We start from the raw sequence: 24,730 nt of genomic DNA on the forward strand, positions 1-24,730 counted from the left end.
ATTGGTATTCCTGTAACAAAACAAACCCTACCTCCCATATTAACCTTCATGGATTCACACAACTCATAGATAACCCTACTAGAACAAATAAAACCAACAAAAAAGAAACCATCTTAGACTGGATTCTTACTAATACTCCTCAACAAACCTATCAATCTGGCACTCTCCCTGAAGAACTAAGCGACCACTCATTGACCTATATCATTAGGCATAAAACCACCCTAACTTTACCTACCATATATAGAACCCTTCGCTCAAAAAAAATTTCAACTATGAACACTTTCTTGATGAATTAACTCAAGTTAATTGGTCTCCCCTAAAACATCTCCCTCTAAACAAAGCAGTCCAACACTTTAATTCCACATTCCTATCTATCCTAGACCACTATGCCCCAAATCGTACTATTAGAACTAATGCTAATGTAGCACCCTGGCTAACCAAAACCACCCGACAACAAATTATCCTTAGAAACAAATACTGGGCAAAATGGCGTGCCACCAAGAATCCAACAGATCACCAAAACTTCAAAGAACTTAGAAACAGTACTAAAAAAGCCATCCTAATGGACAAAAAGAATTACTTCCAACATTTCCAACAAAACCCCAACAAGGAACCTAAAAGATTCTGGTCCAGCATCAATAATCTTTTATCCCTGGCCAGTCTGTCACACCAACCCTGAGGGCTCCAACCCAGAAAATCCCACACAAACAGCCAATGACTTTAATTCATTTTTTACTAATACTATCCAAACTCTTGCTAGCCATCTATCTCCTGATACCTCTAAACTATCCTCCCTACTTTAAAGCTACCTCCTTCCTTTCATTTGCAACCTGTATCTACCTCCTTTATCTTATCACTGCTTCAAAAGCTAAAACCCACCACTCCTTCTGCTGACAAACTTCCTGCAGAATACTTGCAAATATCTGCTAAAACTATTGCCTATCCCATCTCTATACTTATAAATAGATCTATACAGGAAGGAATTTTCCCATCTATTTGGAAGATATCTTATATCATCCCACTACACAAAGGGGGTAAGTCCAACGACCTCTCTAATTTCCGTCCTATAGCACTCTTATCACCTATAGCTAAAATTATGGAAAAATGTATTCACAAACAACTCCTTAACCACCTCCTACACAATAATCTACTTGCTAACTGCCAACATGGATTCAGACCTTCACATAGTACTACTACAGCCTTACTCTCCTTTACCAACTCCATTAATTGTAACCGTAACAACTACATCCTATCATCTTCAGTCTTCATAGACTTATCTAAAGCCTTTGACATGGTTAACCATAAACTTCTTCTGCATATTCTTAAATCACTCTCACTTGATCCTCCTTCCTTAACTTGGTTTACATCTTACCTAGAAAACGTCAGCAAGCAGTTCTCTGGAAAAATACTTTATCTAGTCTACTCCCCATCTCATTGGGAGTTCCTCAAGGCTCTATCCTAGGCCCGCTTTTATTTTCTATCTTTATAAATGACCTCCATCTAGCTATCCCAAACACTATCTGCATACAATATGCTGACGATTCAACTATTATCTGCTCTGCCAATACACAAACTGAACTACAGTCTATCACACAAAAGGCTTTTACTACTGTCGAGCAATGGTTCACTGATCGCTGCCTACTGCTCAACCCTAAAAAAACCAAACTGTTATTATTCTCACCTTCCCATAGATCTACCCTCTTAACTTTACTCTTACTTCCATTGACAACACCATTATTTTCCCAGAAATGACTACCAAACTACTAGGAATAACCATTGATATCAACCTCAGCTTTGATACACACATCAACAATACTATCAAATTAGTTAATAAGAAAATAGGTTCCCTGTACAGAATCAAAGCCTTCCTTTCACCAGACGCAAAGACAATCTTAGCCAGATCCCATCTAACCTCTTCTCTACTATATGCATCTGCTATATTCACTAACCTTTCCAAAAACAATATCAATAAACTAGCACAATCTTACCATAATATTGCTCGATTTGCAACAGGAACCCCATTTAAAACTCACCACTGCCTGAACCTAAGAGAACTAGGTTGGCTTGAACTCCCTAACCAACTCCTATTTCAACAATTCCAAATAGCTCATACAATCCTATACCAACCAACTAAAACACCCATACTCACTAACCTCATTTCACCTTACAATAACCTGAAGCATCTACGTTCTTCCAACAAGCTACTGATAAATATTACCAAACCTAAAAATTCAGCTGGAGATTGCCTTTTTTCTGTTGGAAAAATGTGGTATAAATTACCCTCTGATATCACATCTTTGTGCTCTCTCTCACTTTTAAAAACAAATAAAAATCATCTCAACAAACACTGGCTATGCTCCTGCACCAACCCAGGTTAACTCACTCCTTCCTCTCCTATCCTATCTATTCTTACAGTAACTTTATATGTATGCTTTCAAAAAAAAATTTTTTTGGTTTGCATTTTTTACATTAATGTTCTCTACTTACTGCTTTTTTATGTAAAATTGTATGTAACAATGTCTATGTTCTGTTTCCTATATGTTTTTTTATATCTGTAATCTACACTTGGAGCTTTTCTCCCCGGGCCTCTACTGAAAATGGACATATATCCAGCTAGACTAGCCCGGTCAACAAATGAAAAATAAAAATAAAAATAAAATAAATATACCAATACCTGGACAATTGTCTAATTCAGGCAGAAAACCAGGACATACTTTTGAATCATCTGCCTTTTGTACAGAGGGTGCTAACTTGTCTGGGGGTACACCATAAATGAAAAGAAATCACACCTGGTACATGTCAACAAATTATATTCCTGGGAGCAAGCTTGAATACAACTTCTGAGATGGCTTTCCTCACGTCAGAGAAACAAATTCACTTGACAACCTACTTCAAACAAGTGGTCACAAAAACTCTGCTATCTGCAAGGCAAATACTACAAGCCTTGGGGTTCATGGCCTCTTGCATTCTTCTAATTCCATGTACAACACTGCATATGAGGAAACTACAATGGTATCTAAAAAGCCTATGGTGTCAACATTCTCAGGATCTAGAAGCAATGATTCCTATCATTCCTTGTCTATGCCTAGAGTCCCTTTGATGGACAGAGGCCTGCCACCAAAACAAGGGACTACCATTCACACTACCCCCAGCTGCCCAAACCCTAACAACAGACGCATCAGACTATGCATGGGGGTGCACCTGGCGGGGAAGTGCATTCAGGGCAAATGGAACCCAATTCAAATGCACCTTCACATCAATCATAAAGAAATGTTAGCTGTTTAGAATGCTCTGACAGCCTTCAAGGATCACATTCTTCCAGGACAATTAATGGTAAAGACGGACAACAGCACTGTTAAGTGGTACATAAACAAGCAGGGGCAGTACACATTCTTACCCCCTCTGCAGACTAGCCATGGCATTGTGGAACACAGCCTTGAGCTACCAAGTACATCTACAAGCTCAATTCCTGCCAGGAAAACTAAATACACTGGCAGATGGACTAAGCAGAACCCTAATGGACCCACACAAGTGGAAACTGGAACCAAGGATTTTCAACATGTTGACAAGCAAATGAGGGAACCCAGATATAGACCTGTTTGCCTCCCCCCAGAACTATCAATTGGAAAAATTTTTGTGCAAGGCCTCCCCACAGACAAGCTTGGAAAGTGGATGCTCTGTCCTTCAGCTGGAAAAACCTATCAGTTTATGCCTTTCCTCCTCTGCCTGTCCTCTCCAAAGTACTACTAAAGATCAAACAAGACAAACCAAGGATGATTTTGATTGCACCAACCTGGCCATGCCAACACTGGTACCCCCTCCTGTGCAGTGTGTCACTGTTGGCCCCATGGCACCTGCCTCAGACTCCTACCCTGCTGTCTCAGCAGGAGAACCAGATTCTGCACCCTCAGCTTCAAACACTGACCTGGCAGCCTGGCTAATTACCTAATCTCTCCTTTACCATCCCTCAGTAAACTAGTGATGGATGTCATTTTAGAGGCAAGGGAGGCCTAGTACTAGAAAGTCTTATGCTAAAAAATGGAAAAGATTCTGTGCCTGGAACCAATCTCAAAGGATGAGCACAGTTGTGCCCAGTTTACCTCAGATTTTACAATACTTAACTGAGATGCTTCACAAGGGTCTGTCCTTTTCCTCATTAAAAATTCATGCCTCAGCCATTTCAGCTCAGTATAACACAGAACCCCCCCTCTTCTCTCTTCCACTGCTCAAGCAGTTCCTCAGAGGGGCCAAAAATTTAAGACCACCAAAGAGAGCTCCAACTCCAGCCTGGGACCTTAACTTTGTATTGGAGAAACTCACCCTTCCTCCTTTCAAGCTAGCTGCTACTGCAGATTTAAAATTCCTTTATTGGAAAACCACTTCCCTTTTAGCCATCATTTCAGTAAGAAGGGTATCTGAATTACAGGCCCTTATGGCAGTGGAGCCTTTCATCATCTTTCATGTGGACAGGGTGCCCCTCAAGACCAATCCCTCTTTCATGCCAAAGGTGGTATCCAGTGTGGCCTTTAATCAGTCCATTCATTTGCCTACATTCTTTCCTAATCCACAGAACAAAGGGGAACGGATACTGCACTCCTTAGATGTGCATAGACAACTTAGATTCTACTTGGACAGGTCTAAACCTCAAAGGAAATCTAAACAACTGCTGGTGGCATTTGCTGCAGGGACAGAGGGGAAGGCTATTTCAAAGCGAACCATCTCCAAATGGATAGGCCATTGCATTCATTTCTGCTATAAGCACCATGGAAAACCTATTCCACAGGGGATCAGATCCCACTCAACCAGGGCTGCATCTACCACTACAGCCGTTCTCAGAGGCGTACCTACCAGAGACATCCTAGAAGCTGCTACCTGGAGTTCTGTACATACTTTCACCAAGCATTACCATTTGCCAATTTTCTCTAAATCCAGACCTGGCTTTGCCACTACAGTTTTGCAGGGCCTTATAGCTGGTCTTAATGCTGTCTAAATTCCTACTCCCATCCTTAGCTGTGGGAATCTACCCAAATATAATGACTGCAGCAGCGAAACACGAAGAACATGGTACAGTTGTGTACACTTACCATAAATGTAGATGTTCGAGTGTATTCACTGTTGCAGTCCTGCTTACCCTCCCTCCAGCCCCATGACTTCATTTGGCTATACCTCTTCTCTCCTTTTCAATGCTTAAAAGCTTTTTGGTGTATTTGCTTTTTTGTTTGAGGTATAACCTTGTATATTTATAGATTTAATTGCTTCCCATTAGGGGGGCACCTGACATCTGGGCAAGAAACACTGATGTAATGACATCGGCTGCATGTTTTATACCCCTGACATCCTGACGTCACAGAAGAAGAGACAGCAACAGACGTAGGACCCAAGACTTTGTTAATCAGGCGACTGAGTGCTACTGCAAGCAGATAACCCAAATGTAGTGACTGCAACAGTGAATACGCTGGAACATGTACATTTATGGTAAGTGTACACAACTGTACTTTCTGTGCCCTCTTTAATGCGAGAACCATTCATCGTAGAGCTCTTTTTGTAGACAATTTTTGTATTCTGTCTTCGAATTCTGATATGGCATCTGTCAGCCAACAATCCGCCGACATTCTGAAAAAATGTAAAGCTAGAGAAAGGCCTCACAAGGCTAAGCAAGTTGTCAGTTCACCGGAATTCAGAGAGGCGTTTTTGCAGCCCTTGATGCCCAACTTGCTTTCTACGCAGGCCTCTACCATGACCACTTCGTCTTCTGTGCCTTTGGCTGTCTCTGCCTTGGTTGGGTCTGGCACCACGATGCAGGCACTGGCTTCCGAGGAGGCTGTTCGCACTACCGATTCTAGACAAAAAACAACAACATCTTCTCTTCCGACTACCTCTTCTCAGAGACCGACAGATTCTCTCAGGCCTCAAAGCCAGGACACTCCTAGGAAATCTGCTTCTAGCCACCATCTTGCTACTGCTCCCCCACCCCAAGCTCAAATGCTTAAAATGGCGGAGGATCTCATTTCCCTTATCCGAGGTATTCAAGCCCCCACTCCAAAAAGGAAAAGGGTGCCTTCTCCAGAAATTATGACAGACCAAGAGTTTGAGGAATCTGATTATTCTGTCTTTGAAGAGGAACAACAGCCCTTAACTGTTTATGAGGATTCAGATGCAGAGGAATGCATTCCCTCTGCCTCCCCTCCAGAGGACCTCTCCTTCAGGGAAACCCTTCACTCCCTCAGGGAAATATTTCAGTGAGAATCTCAGGACTACTCACAGTCAAAGAAACAACTTAGTTTCTGGACCAGCCCCAGCACAGACCCCTGGCCATCCCACCTATTCTAGAAGTGGTGGATGATGTTTTCCTTGAATCCAGTTTAGCCCTGGATGCCCTGCCTCTCCTGCTCCAGCTAAACCTGACAGGTACTACAGAGTACCAGATTCTCACAAATACCTGTACAGGAACCCTGCTGCAGACCCTGAGGTCATTACACAGGGACCCAAAGGAGCTAAGACTAGTTCTGCCAAAAATCCTCTTCATTCTGACAAAGACTCCAGAGCTCTGGACAGATGGGGTAAGAAAGCATACACCTCCTGCAGCCTTAGCTATCAGAGCACTCAGTTGTCAGTTCCATATGTTGAAATATCAACAACACACTTTGAAACAATTAAAAGAGAAGATTGCTACCTTCCCTGACGGTGCCAACTCTAAAGAGCTGGCAGAATTACTACACTCTGCTGGTCAAGTGACCAAGCACTCTTTACAATGTGGATATGATGCCCTAGAAGCCTGTAGCAGGGCAGCAGTGACAGGATCTGTTATTAGAAGACATGCATGGCTGAAGGAACAACCTCTCCCTGATCATGTCAAGTCTAAACTTATTGATGCACCCCTAGACAAGGAACGCCTGTTTGGGGGAAAAAACAGAACAGGTACTTAAAAAAATGGAAGACAAAGCAAAATCTATGCAGACAGTAAAAGATTGTTTTCAAGTTCCACTGCCCAGATTCAGCAGGATCTTCCCCTCTAAGCACTGGGCCTTCCCTCCACCCAGCAGACAGGGCCAAAATAAACTTCACAGGGACAGGACATCCAGGCCCCTATCTCAGTGCCAGCAAAGAAGCAAACAATTGGACCACTTCTGCCTCTAAGCCAAGCTTCTATGGTAAGCACTCACAATGACTCTCCCTCCCCACTCTGCTCTCCTTTTACTCATCTAAGACTAGGAGCCAGGCTCACCCTCTTCAAGGACAATTGGGTCTCTATAACCAAGGACCAATGGGTATTAAAAATCATTTCTCAGGGATACAGATTCTCCTTCAGCATACTCCCAATTCCAAGAGGGTACCCAGACCTCCCCCCAAGCCAGTGGGCAGAGGCATTAAAACAGATAAAATCCCTAATTTCCCATGGCCAGTGGAACCTGTCCCTCGAGATCAAGCAGGAAAAGATTTTTACTCCAGAGTATTTCTTGCCTTCCCATCCTGGATCTATCCAGATTGAACACCTCCTTGGTGGTCCCCAGATTCAAAATGCTAACCTTGCAGCAGCTCTTGCCTATGCTCGCACCAAATGCCTGCCTGGTGACACTAGACCTAAAAGATGCCTACCTCCACATCCCCATCAGGGAATCGTGCATAAAATTCTTGCATGTCAGAGCAGGCAGTCAGCACTTAATTTCTCTGCACTGCCCTTTGGCTTATCTACTGCTCCCAGAGTATTCACCAAATGCTTGGCCCCAGCTATAGCATTCTGCAGACAGAGAAATATACAGATTTATCCTTACCTGGATGACTGCCTCATTCAAGCGAACAGCAAAGAGAAGTTGCTCCAGGATCTTCTCTTTGTCAAAAAACTTCTAGCTTCCGTAGTGTTTACCATCAACGAGAAAAAAATCAAAGCAAAACCCCACCAGGAAAATTTTTTTCCTGGGAGCTGTGCTAGACACAGCTACCCAAATGGCCTTCCTATACCCAGAAAAACAGAGTTTCCTGCCTCTCTACTTCAACCAGCTGGCTTCCACAAGTCACCTCACTGTGAGGAAGTTCCTGCAAGCCCTGGGATACATGGCATCTTGCATCCTTCTCATCCCCCTCGCCAGGCTTCACATGAGAAAGCTTCAGTGGTACTTAAAGAACCTTTGGTGTCAGCACTCTCAGTCCCTGGAGACCACTCTCCCACTGACCCCTTGCATAAGAAATGAATTTCTGCGGTGGGCAGAGGCCTGTGCCATGAACAAGGGTCTTCCCTTTATCCTCCACCCTTCTGGCCAGACAGTCACCACCGACGTCTCAGACATAGCTTGGGGCGCTCATCTAGCAGGCAGGTGTACCCAAGGCCTTTGGAATGCCTAGCAACTTCATTTGCACATCAACCAAAAAGAAATGATGGCCGTCCAAATTGCTCTGACGTCCTTCCAACCCCATCTCAGGCCAGGGGTCCTCCTTATAAAAATAGACAACACCACAGTAATGTGGTATATCAACAAGCAGGGGGCACCCAATCTTACCCCCTGTGCAGGTTAGCCATGAGTCTGTGGTTTACAGCCACCTCCACGGGGCTACACTTAATTGCCCAATACTTACCAGGGATCAACAACACACTGGCAGACCACCTAAGCAGAATCTTACTGGACCCCCACAAATGGCAGCTCCACAGAGAAATCTTTTTGCAAATCACCCAGCTGTGGGGGACCTCAGAGGCGGACCTCTTTGCCTCGCACCTCAGTCACCAGCTGCACAAGTTTTGTACCAGGGAGTATCACCTCCTAGCATGGAAGGTGGATGCCTTAACCTTCCCCTGGAGCTCCCTATTTGTGTACGTATACCCTCCTCTGCCCCTTCTTCCCAAGGTTCTGATCAAAATAAGAGAGGAGAGACCAAAGGCCATCCTCATCACTCCAGACTGACCCAGACAGCATTGGTACCCCTTACTATGCAGTCTGACCTTACAGCCCCCCAAGCTGCTCCCTCTAAGGTCAGACCTCTTGACCCAGGAGAGGGGGAAGGTACTGCACCCAGACCTACAGATGCTCAAACTTTCAGCTTGGCTAATACACTAAAAACTAACAACAAGGCACTGTTAAGCAAACAGGTCCTGGACATCATCACAGAGGCCAGAAGGCCCAGCACAAGAAAATCTTATGCAGGAAAATGGAAAAGATTCTGCTCTTGGAAACAATCAAAAGGGGGCAGTACCTCCCAACATTCCATCCCTCTCATCCTGGATTACTTAGCAGAGTTGCTCAATATTGGCCTCTCCTTCTCCTCTATTAAAATCCATGCCTCAGCCATCTCTGCCCATTATGATTCAGACTCACCCCTCTTCTCTCATTCCTTGATTAAGGAATTCCTCAGAGGGGCTTCTAATATCAGGCCTCCCAGAAGACCTCCTACTCCACCCTGGGACCTGAATTATGTGTTAGAGAAACTAACCTTACCCCCTTTCGAACCTGCCACTTCTACAGAATTGAAATACCTCCCCTGGGAGACTGCCTTCCTACTAGCTATCACCTCAGCCAGAAGGGTCTCAGAACTTTAAGCTCTCATGGCTGTCGAGCCCTTCATAATTTTCCATGCAGACAGGGTCTCCCTGCTGACTAATCCCTCTTTTATGGCCAAGGTGGTATTTGATGTGACCCTTAACCAGGCCATACACCTTCCCACCTTCTTTCTCAACTCTCAAAACAATGGGGGAAAGAATTCTATACTCACTAGACATGCACAGACAACTAAGATACTGTCTGGACCGCATTAAGCCACTCAGAAAAACTGACCAGCTTCTTGTAAGTTTTTCCCCCAGGGGCAGAGGGGAAGCCCATCTCCAAACAAACCATTTCCAAATGGATATCACACTGTATCCATTTTTGCTATAAACTACATGGGAAATCCATCCCTATTCCTTATCCACGCCACTAGGGCAACCTCCACTTCCACTGCCTTCCTCAGAGGAGTACCTACCAGGGACATATTGGAAGCAGCCACCTGGACCTCTGTCCATACCTTTACAAAGCATTACTATCTACCTCTCTTTTTGAAGTCTAGGGCAGGGTTTGCCTCTGCAGGGCCTCCTGACCCATACCTAGGACCCTATATATACTTCCACCCTTTACCTCAGCTTTGGGAATCCTCCCACAGGTGATGACTGCAACAGTGAAACACGAAGAACATAGTACAGTTGTGTACACTTACCATAAATGTAGATGTTTGAGTGTATTCACTGTTGCAGTCTTGGTTTCCCTCCCTCCATCCCCCTTTTTTCACATCTTCCCCTAGGGGATACATGCTTCCCTAGGTGGCTCTTAGCCACCAGGTCCACTTCTCTCTTTTCCCATGTGTTTCTGACGGGGTTAGGGCAAGAAAAACTGATGTAATGACATCGGCTGCCTTGCTTTATAGTACTGATGGCCTAATGTCAGACTACAGGCGACAGCAGCCTGCGCACAAAAACATTGACTCTGGTATTCGGGCCAGCTGAGGGCTACCACAGCAGGGATAACGCACAGGTGATGACTGCAACAGTGAATACACTCGGACATCTACATTTATGGTAAGTGTACACAACTGTACTTTTCTTCTCAGCTGTTCAAAAAAATCTTCTCTCCAGCACTCTACAATCACTAATTTTGATGTTTTCCTTCACAGATATTGATATTTCTCAAGAGGACATTAAGTAAAGGTAATTTTTTGTTAATATTAGAAGCATAATGCATTTTAACACATATATAACATGCCTGACCTTTCTTGCACATAGATCCACATTGATATTTGAGTACTTTGGTAGTTTTACTAGCACGTTACCGTTTTCCCTAAAAGGAACTCTTTGAAAGTCAGGATGTTTGCAGTACAGTACAGAAGATTAAGGTTGTGAGCTTCTGGCAGGCTGTATCTTCTGGTTTTGTGTTTGATCCACTGAATCTTTGTATTCTAAAAAGAGACAACTGTGCTTAGTAGGCCTTGCTTGGTGGCATCTCCTTTTAGCTACTGACTGCACCCCACATGTCCATTTTCTTCCCAGCCACACCTTTCTTACTGACCTACTATTTTATCATTGCATTCTCTTTATTCTTTTCCCCCCATTTTCCTTTCTCCTATCTTATTTTATTTTGTCTCTCAAGCCCCTTTCTCATTTTCTCTCCCCAGTGAAACTTTTGAAAAGGGCAACTGGCATATTACCACTTCCTTTACTCACTCCTTTGCCACCCTCACCCTGACTTACTCACTTTTTCTTATACTGATTTGGTTTCATAGTTCCCATTAATTTCTTTAAATAATCTTACTCCATTTTTTTCACTTCCGTTCATATTCTTAAAACCCACCATTGTACTGCTCCTGTCTAGCAGTTCCCACGTTTTCTAATCTTATCAAAGGAGGGTACTTGGTTTTTGCTCTCTTCTTCACATTACTGTACTGCCTTTCTCACAACCATTCATAGCCCTCCCTTTTCCATACCATAATTCTGCTTTTGCAAGGATATTGAACTCAAACCCGATGTCCTGTCAAGTCTTATATGCTTTTATTTACATGGAGGGTTCTTATACATCTCCTTTGTTTCATCTTGTCTAAACTGCATGAAGCTTCATCTGAAGCTAAATAAATTAGCTAAAGCTTCAGGTTGATAAAACCTTCAAAAATTTTTTGCTGTGTATGGGGAGGAGCAACCCCCTTTACACCCCTTCTGTGGGGATTCAGCTGTCACACTCAGTGGTGGCACAGCCATAGAAAAAAGCCCACAAGCTTTGAATCCTTGTAGATGTGCAAGTAGGAAAAATGACTGGGGAGTTAAACAGTGTTCATTTTCCTCTCAAGTGTCAGGTAATGGATTCTGATGATTGCTATACATACTTTGCAGAAGTGCTCTCCCCTACCCAGACACCCACCCAATGGATTGCATTGGACCACTTCCATATCCCAGTTTTTCCAACTTAAAAAAGGCATTCTGCAATAAAGTGTTCTGAGCTTCACACCCGCTGATCGAGTGCCCAGAGTCATAGCCACATCTCATTATACCAACTGTTAAAAAATGATCATACAGTAAAATGTACTGAAATATACATCCCCTCCTCATTAACATCCTGTCTTGCTGCTAAAAATAAACATGTTTCCTTCAGTGTAAGTAGTTCCCTGGTCACCTTGCTGGATGCAGATGACAAAAGCATCAAGTTGAAGTGTATTGAAGGTCTACATCAGAATGCAGCCGTATCTGTAGTATAGTGCATCCTTAAGTGGTATGCAAAAAGATGCTATTAAATTTTATTAATAAGAGCTGCTTTTACAAAGTCATCCAGTTAATAATTTAATTTTACACCACACATCCCTTTCTGTTGACCATCTGTACAAACACACCACAAGGCTCTGTACTAGGGCCCTTGCTGTTCTCCATCTTCATTAATGACCTTTATACTGTCATCCCAAAAGTCAGCTGTATCCAATATGCTGATGACTCTACTCTGATTTGCTCAGCCACATCTCCAGTAGAGCTATGGTCAGCTACCCAGACCACCTTTAATACAATAGAAAACTGGCTTTCTGAACATCGTCTGATCCTAAATCCCAAAAAAACTAAAATGCTGTTATTTTCACCAACACGTAGGTCGACCGCTTTCACCTTTACCATAAAATCAAATGATGGCACAATAATCTCCCCTGACCCATCTACAAAACTATTAGGTGTCGTCATAGACAATAATCTAAAATTTGACCTACATGTTAACCAAACTATCAAAACCATCAATAAAAAACTAGGGTCACTTTACAGAATAAAAGCCTTCCTAACTCCTCCAGCTAAAATTGCCATAGCTCGCTCTCACCTTCTTTCAACCCTTCTGTATGCATCCTCTCTACTCTCGAATTTAAACAAGACTGTTCTTAACAAACTCTCAATTTGCTACAACCACATTGCCAGGTTTGCCACTGGGCTGCCTTTTAGGACACATCTTTGCATCAATCTAAATCAGCTTGGGTGGCTTGAGCTACCCAGCCTAATCCAGTATAACCAACTGATTATGGCCTATAAAATCCTCTATAATCCAAACATTACTCCTGCACTTAAAAATATTATCACCCCCTATAACAATCCTAGACCACTTCGATCCTCTAACAAACTAGTAATTCAGACTAGCAAAATTAATAACACAGCTGGTGATTCTCTCTTTGCAAACTCTGCAAGTAGATCCTGGAACTCTCTTCCAGCTGATATTACCTTACTTTCCACCTTAGGTCAATTTAAAACTAGACTCAAACAACATTTGTCACTTAACTGGCTATGTCAATGTATCAAGCCTGGCTAACTCTCTCTAGAATGTGTAAAAATCTGTTAACCAGTTTACTGTGTAATTTAATTTAATCCTGACTTGCGCTCAGGATTAACTGTAACCTGTCGAACTTGTTTAACTTGCTTACTTATGTAATCTCTGTAAATAGTCTGTAATATGTAATGCTGGTATTATGTAATGCTGTATCTGCTTACCCTTGGAGCTTTTCTCCCCGGGCCTCCACTGAAAATGGACATGCATTCCAGTCGGACTATCCTGGTCAACAAATGTAAAACAAAATAAATAAATAAATAAACACATGCATATTGCACTAATGATGAGCAACAGCAACAGCTGCTCCTTTTCCTGGATAAACACAGCTTTACTTAACCGTAAACAAACTCCACAGCTTGCTAAAATAATAAAAGGTAAGCATAAGCTCACACATGCTAACAACTTTTATATCTGGTGCTCCCCTTCTCATGCACTTTAGGGATGTTTACCCTAATCCAGTCCCAGTATACTCCCCATTTTACAAAGCTCTCAGCAGCTAAACAAATCCGTAATATTATTTTCTCTAAAGCTTATAAATCAAAGTCAAAGTAAACTTTATTGTCATTCAGAAATCACAGAAGTGCAAAAACTGAACGAAATTTCGTATCTCCAGATTCAATGTGCAGACAACATGTAGACTATTTTCACAGACATTTACACATGTAACAGCTGGCTATTACATCACAGACATGCAAGTAGACAGACTAATATTGCACATAATTAGAAACGCATTTTAACACTTTTTGAACTGAACATTTACTTGCATGAGTCTTTAGTATTGCACAGGTACTTGGTTAAGACATTGCATTGATCCTTGCACAGAAAGAGACATTCAGTATTGCACTGTGAACATTACAGTATTGCACTATGGTTAATTTATGGATTTTCATGTATTGCACTGAAAGAAGAGATATTTTACTCCATTGCTACTGCCCTAGAAGGCCTATAAGTTACAGTCATGGTGAATATTGCACTAAATATTATGCGAGACTGGTAACCAGGTTCTTGCACAAATTAATACAGTTTCTATTGACCCAGTTGGACATCATGGAGTGTAGCAGTTATTAGAGTTCAGCAACTTGATGACATTAGGGACAAAGCTGTTCCTGAATCTCGTAGTTCTGCAATGTATGCTTAAGAAGCGCTTTTCGGATGATAGATGCAGGAACAGTCTGTAAGTAGGTTGAGTGCAGTCTTTAATTATTCCACTGGACCTGCTGAGACATCTGGATAAGTACAAGTCGTGGATAGATGGTAAGGTGATGATCCTCTCGGCTATCTTCACCACTCTCTGGAGGGATTTGCGCTCAGAGGTAGAGCAGCTTCCATACCATACTACGAGTGTTCGTCAGGATGCTTTCTATCGTACCTCTGTAGAAGACAGTGAGAACTGGCAATGGGAGATTCGCTGTCCTCAGCCTTCTTACAAAGTGCAGCCTGTGGTATGCTTTCTTGACTATGGCATTTGTATTTGTGTTCCAAGACAAGTCCTCATCGATGTGCACTCCCAGAAACTATTCCCAGAAACTATGCTGTAAATAAACTGTATCTTCTTCATTCCTGGCCTGAAATATACTCTGCAGATACTGTAGCCATTACTTAATCTTGGAATAAAGGCATTACTCCAAGCCTGCATCACTTTTTCCTCAGAAGGTTACCAGTATGTTCACACTGAATGGGCAAGTAAGAGAGCAGAATGTGGAATAACCTAGCTGTTCAGCCATCATCTTAATTTCAAAGTAGTTAACCTCGTCATCCTCCACTGATGGCCATGCCCCTATCTGGATAATGGTCATCTTTTCCAACAACACCACACTGTGAAGATCATGGGAACAGGCAAGCAGTCTTGAGGACCGTAAGATGCCTAGCCAAACCCAACTTCAAGTAGACACATTTGAAAGTTTGTGCCTGCCTTTTAAAGCAGTTAATAGTGCACACCTTCCAAGTCAAACAGAGTAGTACATGACAGTCCTGGTGTTAATTTGTGTCTACCCATCCAGTCATCAACACTAGCCTTAAAGGTAGTCAAAGTAGTACATTGTTTGACCTGTAGTCCTAGTAGTAGTAGTAATAGCACCACTCGTACTTATAGTAGTAGGAGTAATCATAGTAGTAACGTATTCCATAAGCTAAGAATATGTTGAGTTAGGAACCTATTTCTCCAGTAAGTTGTGTTTATTTGTTGGTGTAGATTAAAGTCTCTGGTGTGGGTGTTTGTAGAGCTACTCGTTTTGCCAAAAAAAAAAAACATCATATAGGATTGGATCTTTCATGGCTCAAAAAGTGAAGCATGGGTCACCTTGGAGCAACTTGTGCTAATCTTTTGAGTTAGTTGAAGGATTTAAGGCATTTGATTTTGTTGTTAAAGTACCTTTGGATCCTTTCCAGTTCAGCAATATGCTTCAGTTTATAGACGCCAAAGGAGGTATTGTATTCACTGATGGGTCTGATGAGGGGAAATACAGTGGGAGGATGATGTATGTGTATCTGGAAGGTATTACATTGGAAGTTAACTGAGCCAGTTAGAAGTATTTCCTGACTGTGGTGGAAATGTAATGACTGAATGAATATTATCCGCATACGTAGCCAGGTCTGTATACAAACTCTTGTGTCTTAAGAGAAATTCCATTTATAGCATATGAGGTGGGGACAGCATTTTTGGTGAATGATACTGCGCTGCACTTTTTCCAGTTAACTTGAGACAGTTTTGAGTATACCAGGTATGTGCATATTGTAGCCCTTGCTGGGGCTTTTTAGTATCAGTGGAAGGACAGTGCCCAGTTTTCAGTCTTCATCACACTTAGTTAACCGCACACCTGCGATGTTGAACTGTATGTCTACAGTATAAATGCAAAACAGGAGAGAGCCCAGCTGTGAACCCTGGGATAGCCCACTTGTTACACTTTTACATTCAGAGAGGGTACCCGTAACTTTTACAACCTGGGATCTGTTAGATGGCCAATTTACAATCCAGCAGACAACATCGGTGTTTACTTTAAATTTGTCTATTTTTAACCTTACCAGACTGGGGGATAGTGTCAGAACCCTTGGCAAGGTCAAGATAAGTAGTATGTACTGAGTGACCACTGTCCACAGCCTCTTTAACCTTTTTAAAGAAACTTACTAGATTCAGGAGACGGGATCTGCCCTTCACAGTACCAAACTGATTGGAATTTAGATTAGTTAAATTGTCTTTTTCTGCATAAATGAGTCCTACAATGATGCATTCCATGTTCACATCGGTAGTGGCCTACCTTCCCCTTATACTAGTTTCAACAGTTCTATATGCAAGCAATAATGCCTAACAGGGTGTGTGTTAATGTGTAATTAACACCCACCCATGGGTGTTATGAGGTCCAATGCCACAGGCAGAGGGCCTCTACACCCCTGGAAGGGTGTTAATTACACATTAACACACACCCTGGAGGGCATTATTGCGCTTAGAGAATGGGCTCTCTGTAAAATTGTGTTTTACTTGCTTGCTTATTTTTTTTTTTTTTTTTTTTTTTTTAAGTACTGTATTATTTTTTTATATATTTTTAATGTAAAAATAGTTCTGCCTAATGTTTCAAATTTGATGTAGTATAGTCAAAGTATCACAACAGCAGGAACTATATTACCAAAACCAAAAAAGAAGAAAAAACAGCTCCAGTGGAGCACTCGAATAGTGTTATGAAGATAATCACAACAATGTGATAAGTAAATTAGTAGTTTATTTGTTTTAGCGCGCTTTCGTCTTGTATATAGGTTCATAGGTAGGTACTAGGCTATTGGCCCTAGGGCCTATATAAGCCTAGCCAAAGGTACCCTGGCTTTCGCCACCCAAGAAAATTATTTTCCTGTGCCACTGTCGAGCAGAGCCACAGAAGTGATCCCCGGGGTGAATTTCCTATCTCCCATCCAATCATCAAGAGTTTTCTTGAACAGTGCTAATGAGGAGCTTTGTTTGATATAGATAGGTAGTTTGTTCCAGAGTTTGGGAAGTCTCTGGGACAGGAATCTATCCCTCCAGCATGTTCTGTTTATTGTGGTGACGAGGTTTAGGTCCCTAGAGTGTGTAGCTCGTAGGGACTGGGATTTCTTTAAGTGGAGCATGTCTAAAAGCTCTGGGTTTGACATAGCTTTGTGTGTTAGGCAGAGATCGCCTCTGAGTAGGCGATATGCAACGGAGTAAAGCTGGAGTTTTTTGAGACGGTCTGCATAGGGTATCTCTTTGAGGCCAGTAATCCTCTTTGTGAGGTATTTCTGTGGCCTTTCCATTTGTTGTAGATGTCTTGTGCGGTACATACCAAAAGGGGCATTGTACTCTATAATGGGTCTAATGAGTGGCAGTGGGGAACAATGACCTCTTTTTTCCTGGATGAGAAACCTTTTGTGATGAGGTGTGCCACATAGAAGGATTTCCTGACTACTGTGGCGATGTGATTATCAAAGCCTGGGTGATGGCAGGATGCTACTCAGGGCTAGGGTCATACCTGCCTGGGCTACAAGATCAGACAGCTCCTCCATGTAGTCCAAGGAGGTACGTCTCAGGTCATTCACACCAACATGGACAATGACAGAGTCATATCTGTACTTGTTGTGGAGTGACCTGAGTGCATGCGTTATCTGGCGGATCCTGGCACCCGACAGGCAGCTGACAGTAACTTTCTCCTTGTTTAGCCTGGCGAGTGGAACATCAGTGTGCCTGACTATAGAGTCACCTATGACTAGAGTGTTGGGTACGTTGTTATGCCTTATGGGCTGTGGTGGAGTGGCACACTGAGTTTGTGGGCTATGTGTCATTTGGGTTGTGTTGGGGGGTGGAGGTTGCTTGTGTTTCTGCTTTGGAGGTCCCTGTTGCTTGGGCAGGTTTTTACTGAGAGCCTCCGCGAATGTAGGTGTGTGTTTTGTGTTTCTATGTGTGTGTTTTGGTGGTATAGGTTTTGAGGGACTATGTGCTGAGTGTGGTGTGGTGCAAGTGTTTACCTTCTCCTCTTGACTGTCTAGTCCAGTCTTGGGTGAAGAGAGCTTTGCTTCCAGTTTGGCTATATAAGTGCATCTCTCACAGCTTGTAGTGTTGGGTGGTAGGAGGAGCGTGTTGTCTGTGTACATGAGGCAATTACTGCATTGCCCCAAGATGCCCAGATTCATCAGGTAGACAGGAGAAAACACCGGGGGCTTGACCCTTAGACATGCCTGGATAGGTGCTTATTTGTTAAGTACTAGAAACTGTTTTCCTCTAGACAGTGAGGAAAGTTGAGTGCTGCAGTAATTTGTAGCTTATTTAGTGCTTACAATAAGTTCTGAACAAGTGCTGTAACAAAAAACTGGCTAGTTCTAAGAAACAAAATTAAGCCAGAAGGCTTCCCTCCAACATAGAAAGGCTTGGGGTCCTAGAAGCCTACAAACAGTCCTGGACACAGCAAATCTATATCCAGGCTAGACTACCCACAGGAAAGGCAGGAAACAAGCTTAGAAAAAGTTTTTTTTTTTTTTTTTTTTTTTAGTGGAAAGAGAGAAAGGAGTAGCAGAAACTAAGCAGATTGGCCCTCTCAGATGTTCTCCCTGTACTGGGTAGAATGAGGTAATGGGAGGAGGGTCCCAGATCAAATTTACACTAGGGGCGGGCAACTGCAAAGCCACCAACTATAAAAACACTATACCAACAGGGAAGGAGGGTGGGAAACAAACTGCAGAAATGTTTCTCACAGCTGAAAAGCAGCAGTGAGCCTTTAAATGAAAGTTTTAAACAGCTAAAGGAGCCTCTAGAAAAAGAGTTTAACTGCAACAAGTTATCAGAAACAAACAACCCAACAGATGCTTAATAAAAGTGGACAATTTCCAGTTAATACCTCACACACAGTGAAACTAGCTAGAAAAATACACAGTACACAAAGTGCTATAAATAACAAAGAAATAAAGAACAAAATAAACAAAAAACAGGATACTTAATGTTATATATTATAGCTCCGAGTTTGCTCAGTGTCCTTTCTTCGATTAGCTCAGTGTAAAATGGCAGAACACTCACAACTGAACTTCTTAGGTAACAGAATATCCAAGACTTCATCAGAAAAAAACCTTTTCTGATGAAGTCTTGGATATACAAGATGAAAGCATGCTAAAACAAATAAACTACTATTTTACTTCTCACATTGTTGTGAATATCTTCATAACACTATTCGAGTGTTCCACTGGAACTGTTTTTTCTTCTTTTTTGGTTTTGATGTAGTATATGTTAATGGTGTTGGAGGAAACATTTTGCATCAAACATGTATATAAAAAATAATATAGTGCTTAAAAAAATAATAAGCTAGTAAAACACAACAATTTTATATAGAGCCCATTTGCTCTCTCCCATATACACATACACAGTCTGTTCTGCTTTCACACGCATACATATACACACACACACAGGCTCCTCTACTTTCATACACACATTCACTCTCACAAGGTTGGTCTCACCCTCTTTCTTAGTCTCTCACAAACAAGAGTCTCTGCTGCTTTCGTACACGCATTCAGTTACACAAGACCACTCTTACTCTCGATCTGTCACACACACACACACACAGGCTCCTGTAGTCTCTTTTTTTTTTTTTTTTACATTTTATGCTTGCTAAACAGCAGAACTGTTGCTTAACAAGTGTAAAAATAATGGTGGTAGTTAGTTTTTTTTTTTTTATTGCAGTCCGAGCTCTACATCAGCTTGATATGCTGCCATGAAGCCGCAGACTCATTTGTCGTTCTGCAATCAGGGTGTTGATGTACAGTTTGCCCATTCTCTAAAGAATCATTAAGAACCTACTGGGCCACAGACATAGTTCTAGAATCCTTGTCATCTTAGGAAACTTCAGATGTGAAGTTGTTCAATCTCGCCGTTTATTCTTACACGTAGGTTTGGAGCCGAGCCATCGGCTCTGAGTCGACCGCTTTACTAGCTAAAGATCTCAGAATAGCTTGAGGCCAGGCCCCTATCCCATGATGCTCTCCATCCCACCCCAGATCTAGTTTGCCGCTGCAACTGATCGCAAGGTCTACGGAGAGCTTGGGCCAGTAGAATTTATTTCTTTATCTTTGACTTATTTTTTGGAAGTGTTTATCTAAAAAGTTTGATAATTACATAGTGTACACTCTTTTATAGGGTTTTTAGGCAGTTAGCCTCTGTTTTTGTTAGTGTATAACTCCACGTTATTTACAGAGCGGTTTGCTCTAGGTCTTTGGCCATTTTTTTTTTTCGTTTGTCAATACAGTTTACAGTTAAAATTACAGAGCGGTTTGCTTTAGTTCCTTTGGCCATTTTTTCTTTGTCAATACAGTTTGCATTTAAAATTACTGTTCTTTCCTTGTTTTTGCTACCCTTTCCCTTTGAAATTCAGCTAGTAGTAGTGTGTGTATGTGCTAGCCTTGTTATATATAGATAGTGTACAGGGACTTTATATCTTTGTGCAGGGACTTTATATCTTTGTTCGGTTTGTGCAGATTACTGTTGTTGTTGTGCACTTGTGATCGAAGTTGATCAGGGCTCTGACAACTTCTCTTTGATAATATGGCAGATCAGAAGGAAAAACAGAGGTCTGGCTTCAAGAACTGTAATTGTGAGCAGAAGATGTCCATTACTGATGGACACGTTAATTGTGTTTATTGTTTGGGGCCTGTACACCTCTAAGAAGATTGCTCTATCTGCCACTCCTTCAGTAGTAGGGTTTTATTCGAATGGCGAAGGAAGTTGGGTAGATAGAGGCTTGTTGAAGCCTGACTTTAAAGACTCCCTGGATAAGGCTGACCAGACCTCAAAGTCCTCGAAGGTGTCCTCAGAGCCCAGGTCATCGGCTCCTAGTCCTTCTGTGAGGGTGCAGTCACCGGCTCCGCAGTCCTCGGAGCCTTGCACCGAACAGATGCCTTGGAGCCAGTCTCCGGTCTTGGTACTGGTCTCCGAGACTCTGAAGTCTCCAACCCTTCAATCTGTGGCATCTTTGGTTCCTTTGACCCATTCGTTGAGGACCCTTTCTGATGTCGATGTGACTGGGTGGTGCAGAAGCTTTTAGAGAACCCGGCATTGGCTAAATTACTATCAGCTTCATCCCAACTGGGTTTGAAGCCTGAGACTGTCCCACTGGCTGTGACTACTCCTCCTCCAAGCTGACCAGGGCCTTCGGAGCCAGAGGAGGAGGTTCTGATGATTGTGGCATCTTTGGAGTCGAGGCCTGTCCCCTGTGCCTTCGGCACAGTCAACCCTGACTTCTTCGGTTCCATTGGAAGAGTCTCGGAGCTGACACTCTCTCGTCGGCTCTGGGGGGGGGGGGGGGTCGAACCGATGCGTCGGTTCTGACCCTTCCTCTTGGGGCTTCGGAGCAGATGAGCTCGGCTCCATCCTCAGGTTCGGAGCACGCTGTCTCGGCGCCAGGAAGGTTGCTGGCTTCCTCGGGTCGAGGCAGCGGTGCCTTCGATGCCATGAGGAGGTTATGTTGTCTAAGACGCACACATCGTCAGGTCCCTCCTCTTCTTACCCTAAAGTGCCGAGTTCCATCTCTACATCTCACGTTTCTGTCAAGCGTCGAGTCCCAGAGCCTCAGGTGCCCCCATTGGGTGATCCGTGCTCTACTGAGACTTCACCAGAAGCCCCAACTGATGAGGTTCCCAGAAAGAGATTATGCAAAAGGAGGCATATAGATTCCCCTCAGGAATCTTTGACATCAGGGCACTGACGTAGAGTAATCAGAAGGGTCCCCATGGTCCCCCTCGGAGGATATCTCCTTTGTGGATATCCTGGAAGTCCTAAAGCAGAGGGGTGACTGGCAGTCCGTTAGCCCTACTGAGGATGAGTCGGTGCTCCTGAAGGCCTTTGGGTCTCAACCTTCCACCTCCTGGGTTACTCTGCCCTTTGATGAATTGATGGATTTGGTCACTCGAAGGTCATGGGAGTCTCCTGATTCTATGGAACCGGTCCCTTGGAGGCCTAATAAATTTATCACCTCCCCCCAAGACAAGACGTTTCTCACTAAGGGTGTCCCCGTTGATGCCATGGTCGTGGTGGCGGCCACCAAGAAAGAGATATCCAAAACCTCTTCCTCTGTCCATCCTCCTAATAGAGACTCTAGGACGATGGACAGATACGGGAAATGCATCTATAGTTTTGCGACATTTGCCATCAGATCGCTTAACTATTTAACCCATTTCACCCGTCTTCAACGAGATCTCCTCAAAGAGCTTGGCGATACTCTAAAGGGCAACACAGATGATGCTGTTTCTGAGAAGGTGACGGCACAGCTTAACACCCTTAATTCTATTGTGAACTTGTCCATGCGGCTCATTTCTTATGCAGCCAATGGATCGAGCTGAGCAGCAGGTTCAGTGATAGCTCTGTGGAGACAATCCTGGATGCGCTTATGCTCCTTTGCGAAAGCCTTCAAGTCTTTCTTTGTCAACACCCCATTTGATGGCTCTTCCCTGTTTGGGCCCAAAGTCAAGGAGACTCTCACTAGGTGTGAGCAGGAGGGAAAGACTTTATCTGCCATAGGAGTCCATTTTTCTCCCCCTACTAGACCATACCCCAAAGGGCAGAAAGGTGGGAAAATGTGGTTTTTGAAAGTCCCAAGGAGCTTTCCAGAACACATGTAGTAAGCCCACCTCTAGGGGCAGAGGCGGGGGCAATAACGGAAGATGCCGCCCTGGCGGCAGAGTGGGTCTGCAGAACCAGGGCGACAGGGAGCAGTTCCTTGGCAAGTTCTACCTGCGTTCCTGAGAGGAGGCCCGACTGCCTTGCTCTGGAGGCAGTCAGGGGTTGCTTGGCTTTGTAGCCGGATGCCTGGCTAGGAATTACAACAGATTCTTGGGTACAAAGCATAGTTACCAGAGGATACTTCATTCCATTTCTACGAAGCCCACCTGTTGGCACAAAAATCACAGATGTTCCACCCAGTCTCAGGGATTAAGCAGCCATAGAAATCCAGAGGCTGCAGGAAAAGAAAGTCATCCAGCCAGTCCCAGCAGACCAGATAGGATCCGTAACTTACTCCAGATTCTTTTTAGTTCCAAAGAAGATGGAAGACTGGAGACCCATCTTGGATTTCAGCAGACTCTACACATTTGTAAAGGAGACATTCTGGATGGTCACGCTTCAGTCTATCCTTCCATTCCTCAGAGTGGGCGATTGGATGTGCTCCATAGATGTCAAGGATGTGTATTACCACATCAAAATGGCCAGGCCATCCAGAGATCATCTGTGTTTCCATCTGGGTGCCAGTCACTACCAATTCCGAGCACTGCCCTTGGGACTCACAACAGCCCCCAGTGTTTACCAAATGCATGGCAGTGGTTATGGCTCACTTGAGACATCTAGGATTCCGAGTGTTTCCATATCTGGATGACTGGCTCCTTACCGCCACTTCCAGGCATCAACTAATTCTGTCCGGGATCACACTCTCAATCTCTGCTCTCAGCTAAGCATCACTATCAATTTCAAAAAATCTGCATTGTCGCCATTGCAGCATATCTCCTTTATTGGAGCAGAACTAGACACTACCACCGCCACAATAAGATTACCCCAGGACAGAATAACCACTTTACAGACTCAGGTCTCAGACATTCTGCAGAGGAAAAAAGTACCGGCCCATCAAGTTCCAAACTCCTAGGCACCATGGCAGCTACACTCATAGCAGTTCCTCTGGGACGAATGCACATGAGGATTCTTCAGTGGTTACTATTCACCCAGTGGTCATACCAACAACTTCCCATGTCGTCCTTAGTCATGATTACGGACTTTTGCAAGAAGGATCTTTGCTGGTGGTTGACCAGCGAACAACTTACGATGGGTCGTCCATTTGTTCTCCCTCCACCTTTGACCACGGTGAACAAGGACACTTCCCTGATAGGGTGGGAGGACTATTTCAGGGAGGTACTGCCCAAGGCACCTGGTCGGAGACAGAGTCGCAGTTGCACATCAATGTTCTGGAGCTGAGAGCGGTGCTTTTGGTGTTGCAGCACTTTCACGACTCTCTGCCTCTAGGGACAATTGCCATACAGATGGACAACATGTCGGTAGTCCGGTACATCAACAAACAAGGAGGATGCAGGTCTTACTCCCTGTGCCGAGAGGCCTTGAGAATTTGGCAGTGGGCTTTGTCCACTGGGCGCTTTCTGATAGCAATGCATATCCCGGGGAAATCCAACATAGTAGCGGACAAATTGAGCAGAGCCATTCTGTTATCTCACGAGTAGTCCCTCAAGAACTAAGTTGCGGAGAAGATTTTCCACAGGTGGGGCAAGCCTTGCTGTGATCTGTTTGCATCCCCTATGAATGCCAAATGCAGAAGCTACTTTGCCCTATATCCCCCACCGAGGGATAGCCCAAGGGATTCGCTCATACATGATTGGCCCCCAGGGCTCCTGTATGCCTTTCCTCCTATTGCCCTGATTCCCATGTTCTTACAGAAAGCCAAAGCTCTTGGCAGGATGGTAAT

General features: G+C 43.5%; 1 protein-coding gene across 1 annotated transcript in view; it reads left to right on the forward strand.

Moving 5' to 3' along the window:
* Positions 1–24,730, forward strand: part of VIPAS39 (VPS33B interacting protein, apical-basolateral polarity regulator, spe-39 homolog) — a 1,635,849-nt gene that overhangs the window by 895,291 nt on the left and 715,828 nt on the right. Inside the window, exon 10 of the mRNA XM_044074687.1 lies at positions 10,630–10,663. Within this exon, the coding sequence (XP_043930622.1) occupies positions 10,630–10,663 (34 nt within the window). The remainder of the gene's footprint in view (positions 1–10,629; positions 10,664–24,730) is intronic.

This window comes from Protopterus annectens, chromosome 6.part0 (assembly GCF_019279795.1).
Source record: "Protopterus annectens isolate FY-2018-M chromosome 6.part0, PAN1.0, whole genome shotgun sequence".
Classification (NCBI taxonomy): Eukaryota; Metazoa; Chordata; order Ceratodontiformes; family Protopteridae; genus Protopterus; species Protopterus annectens.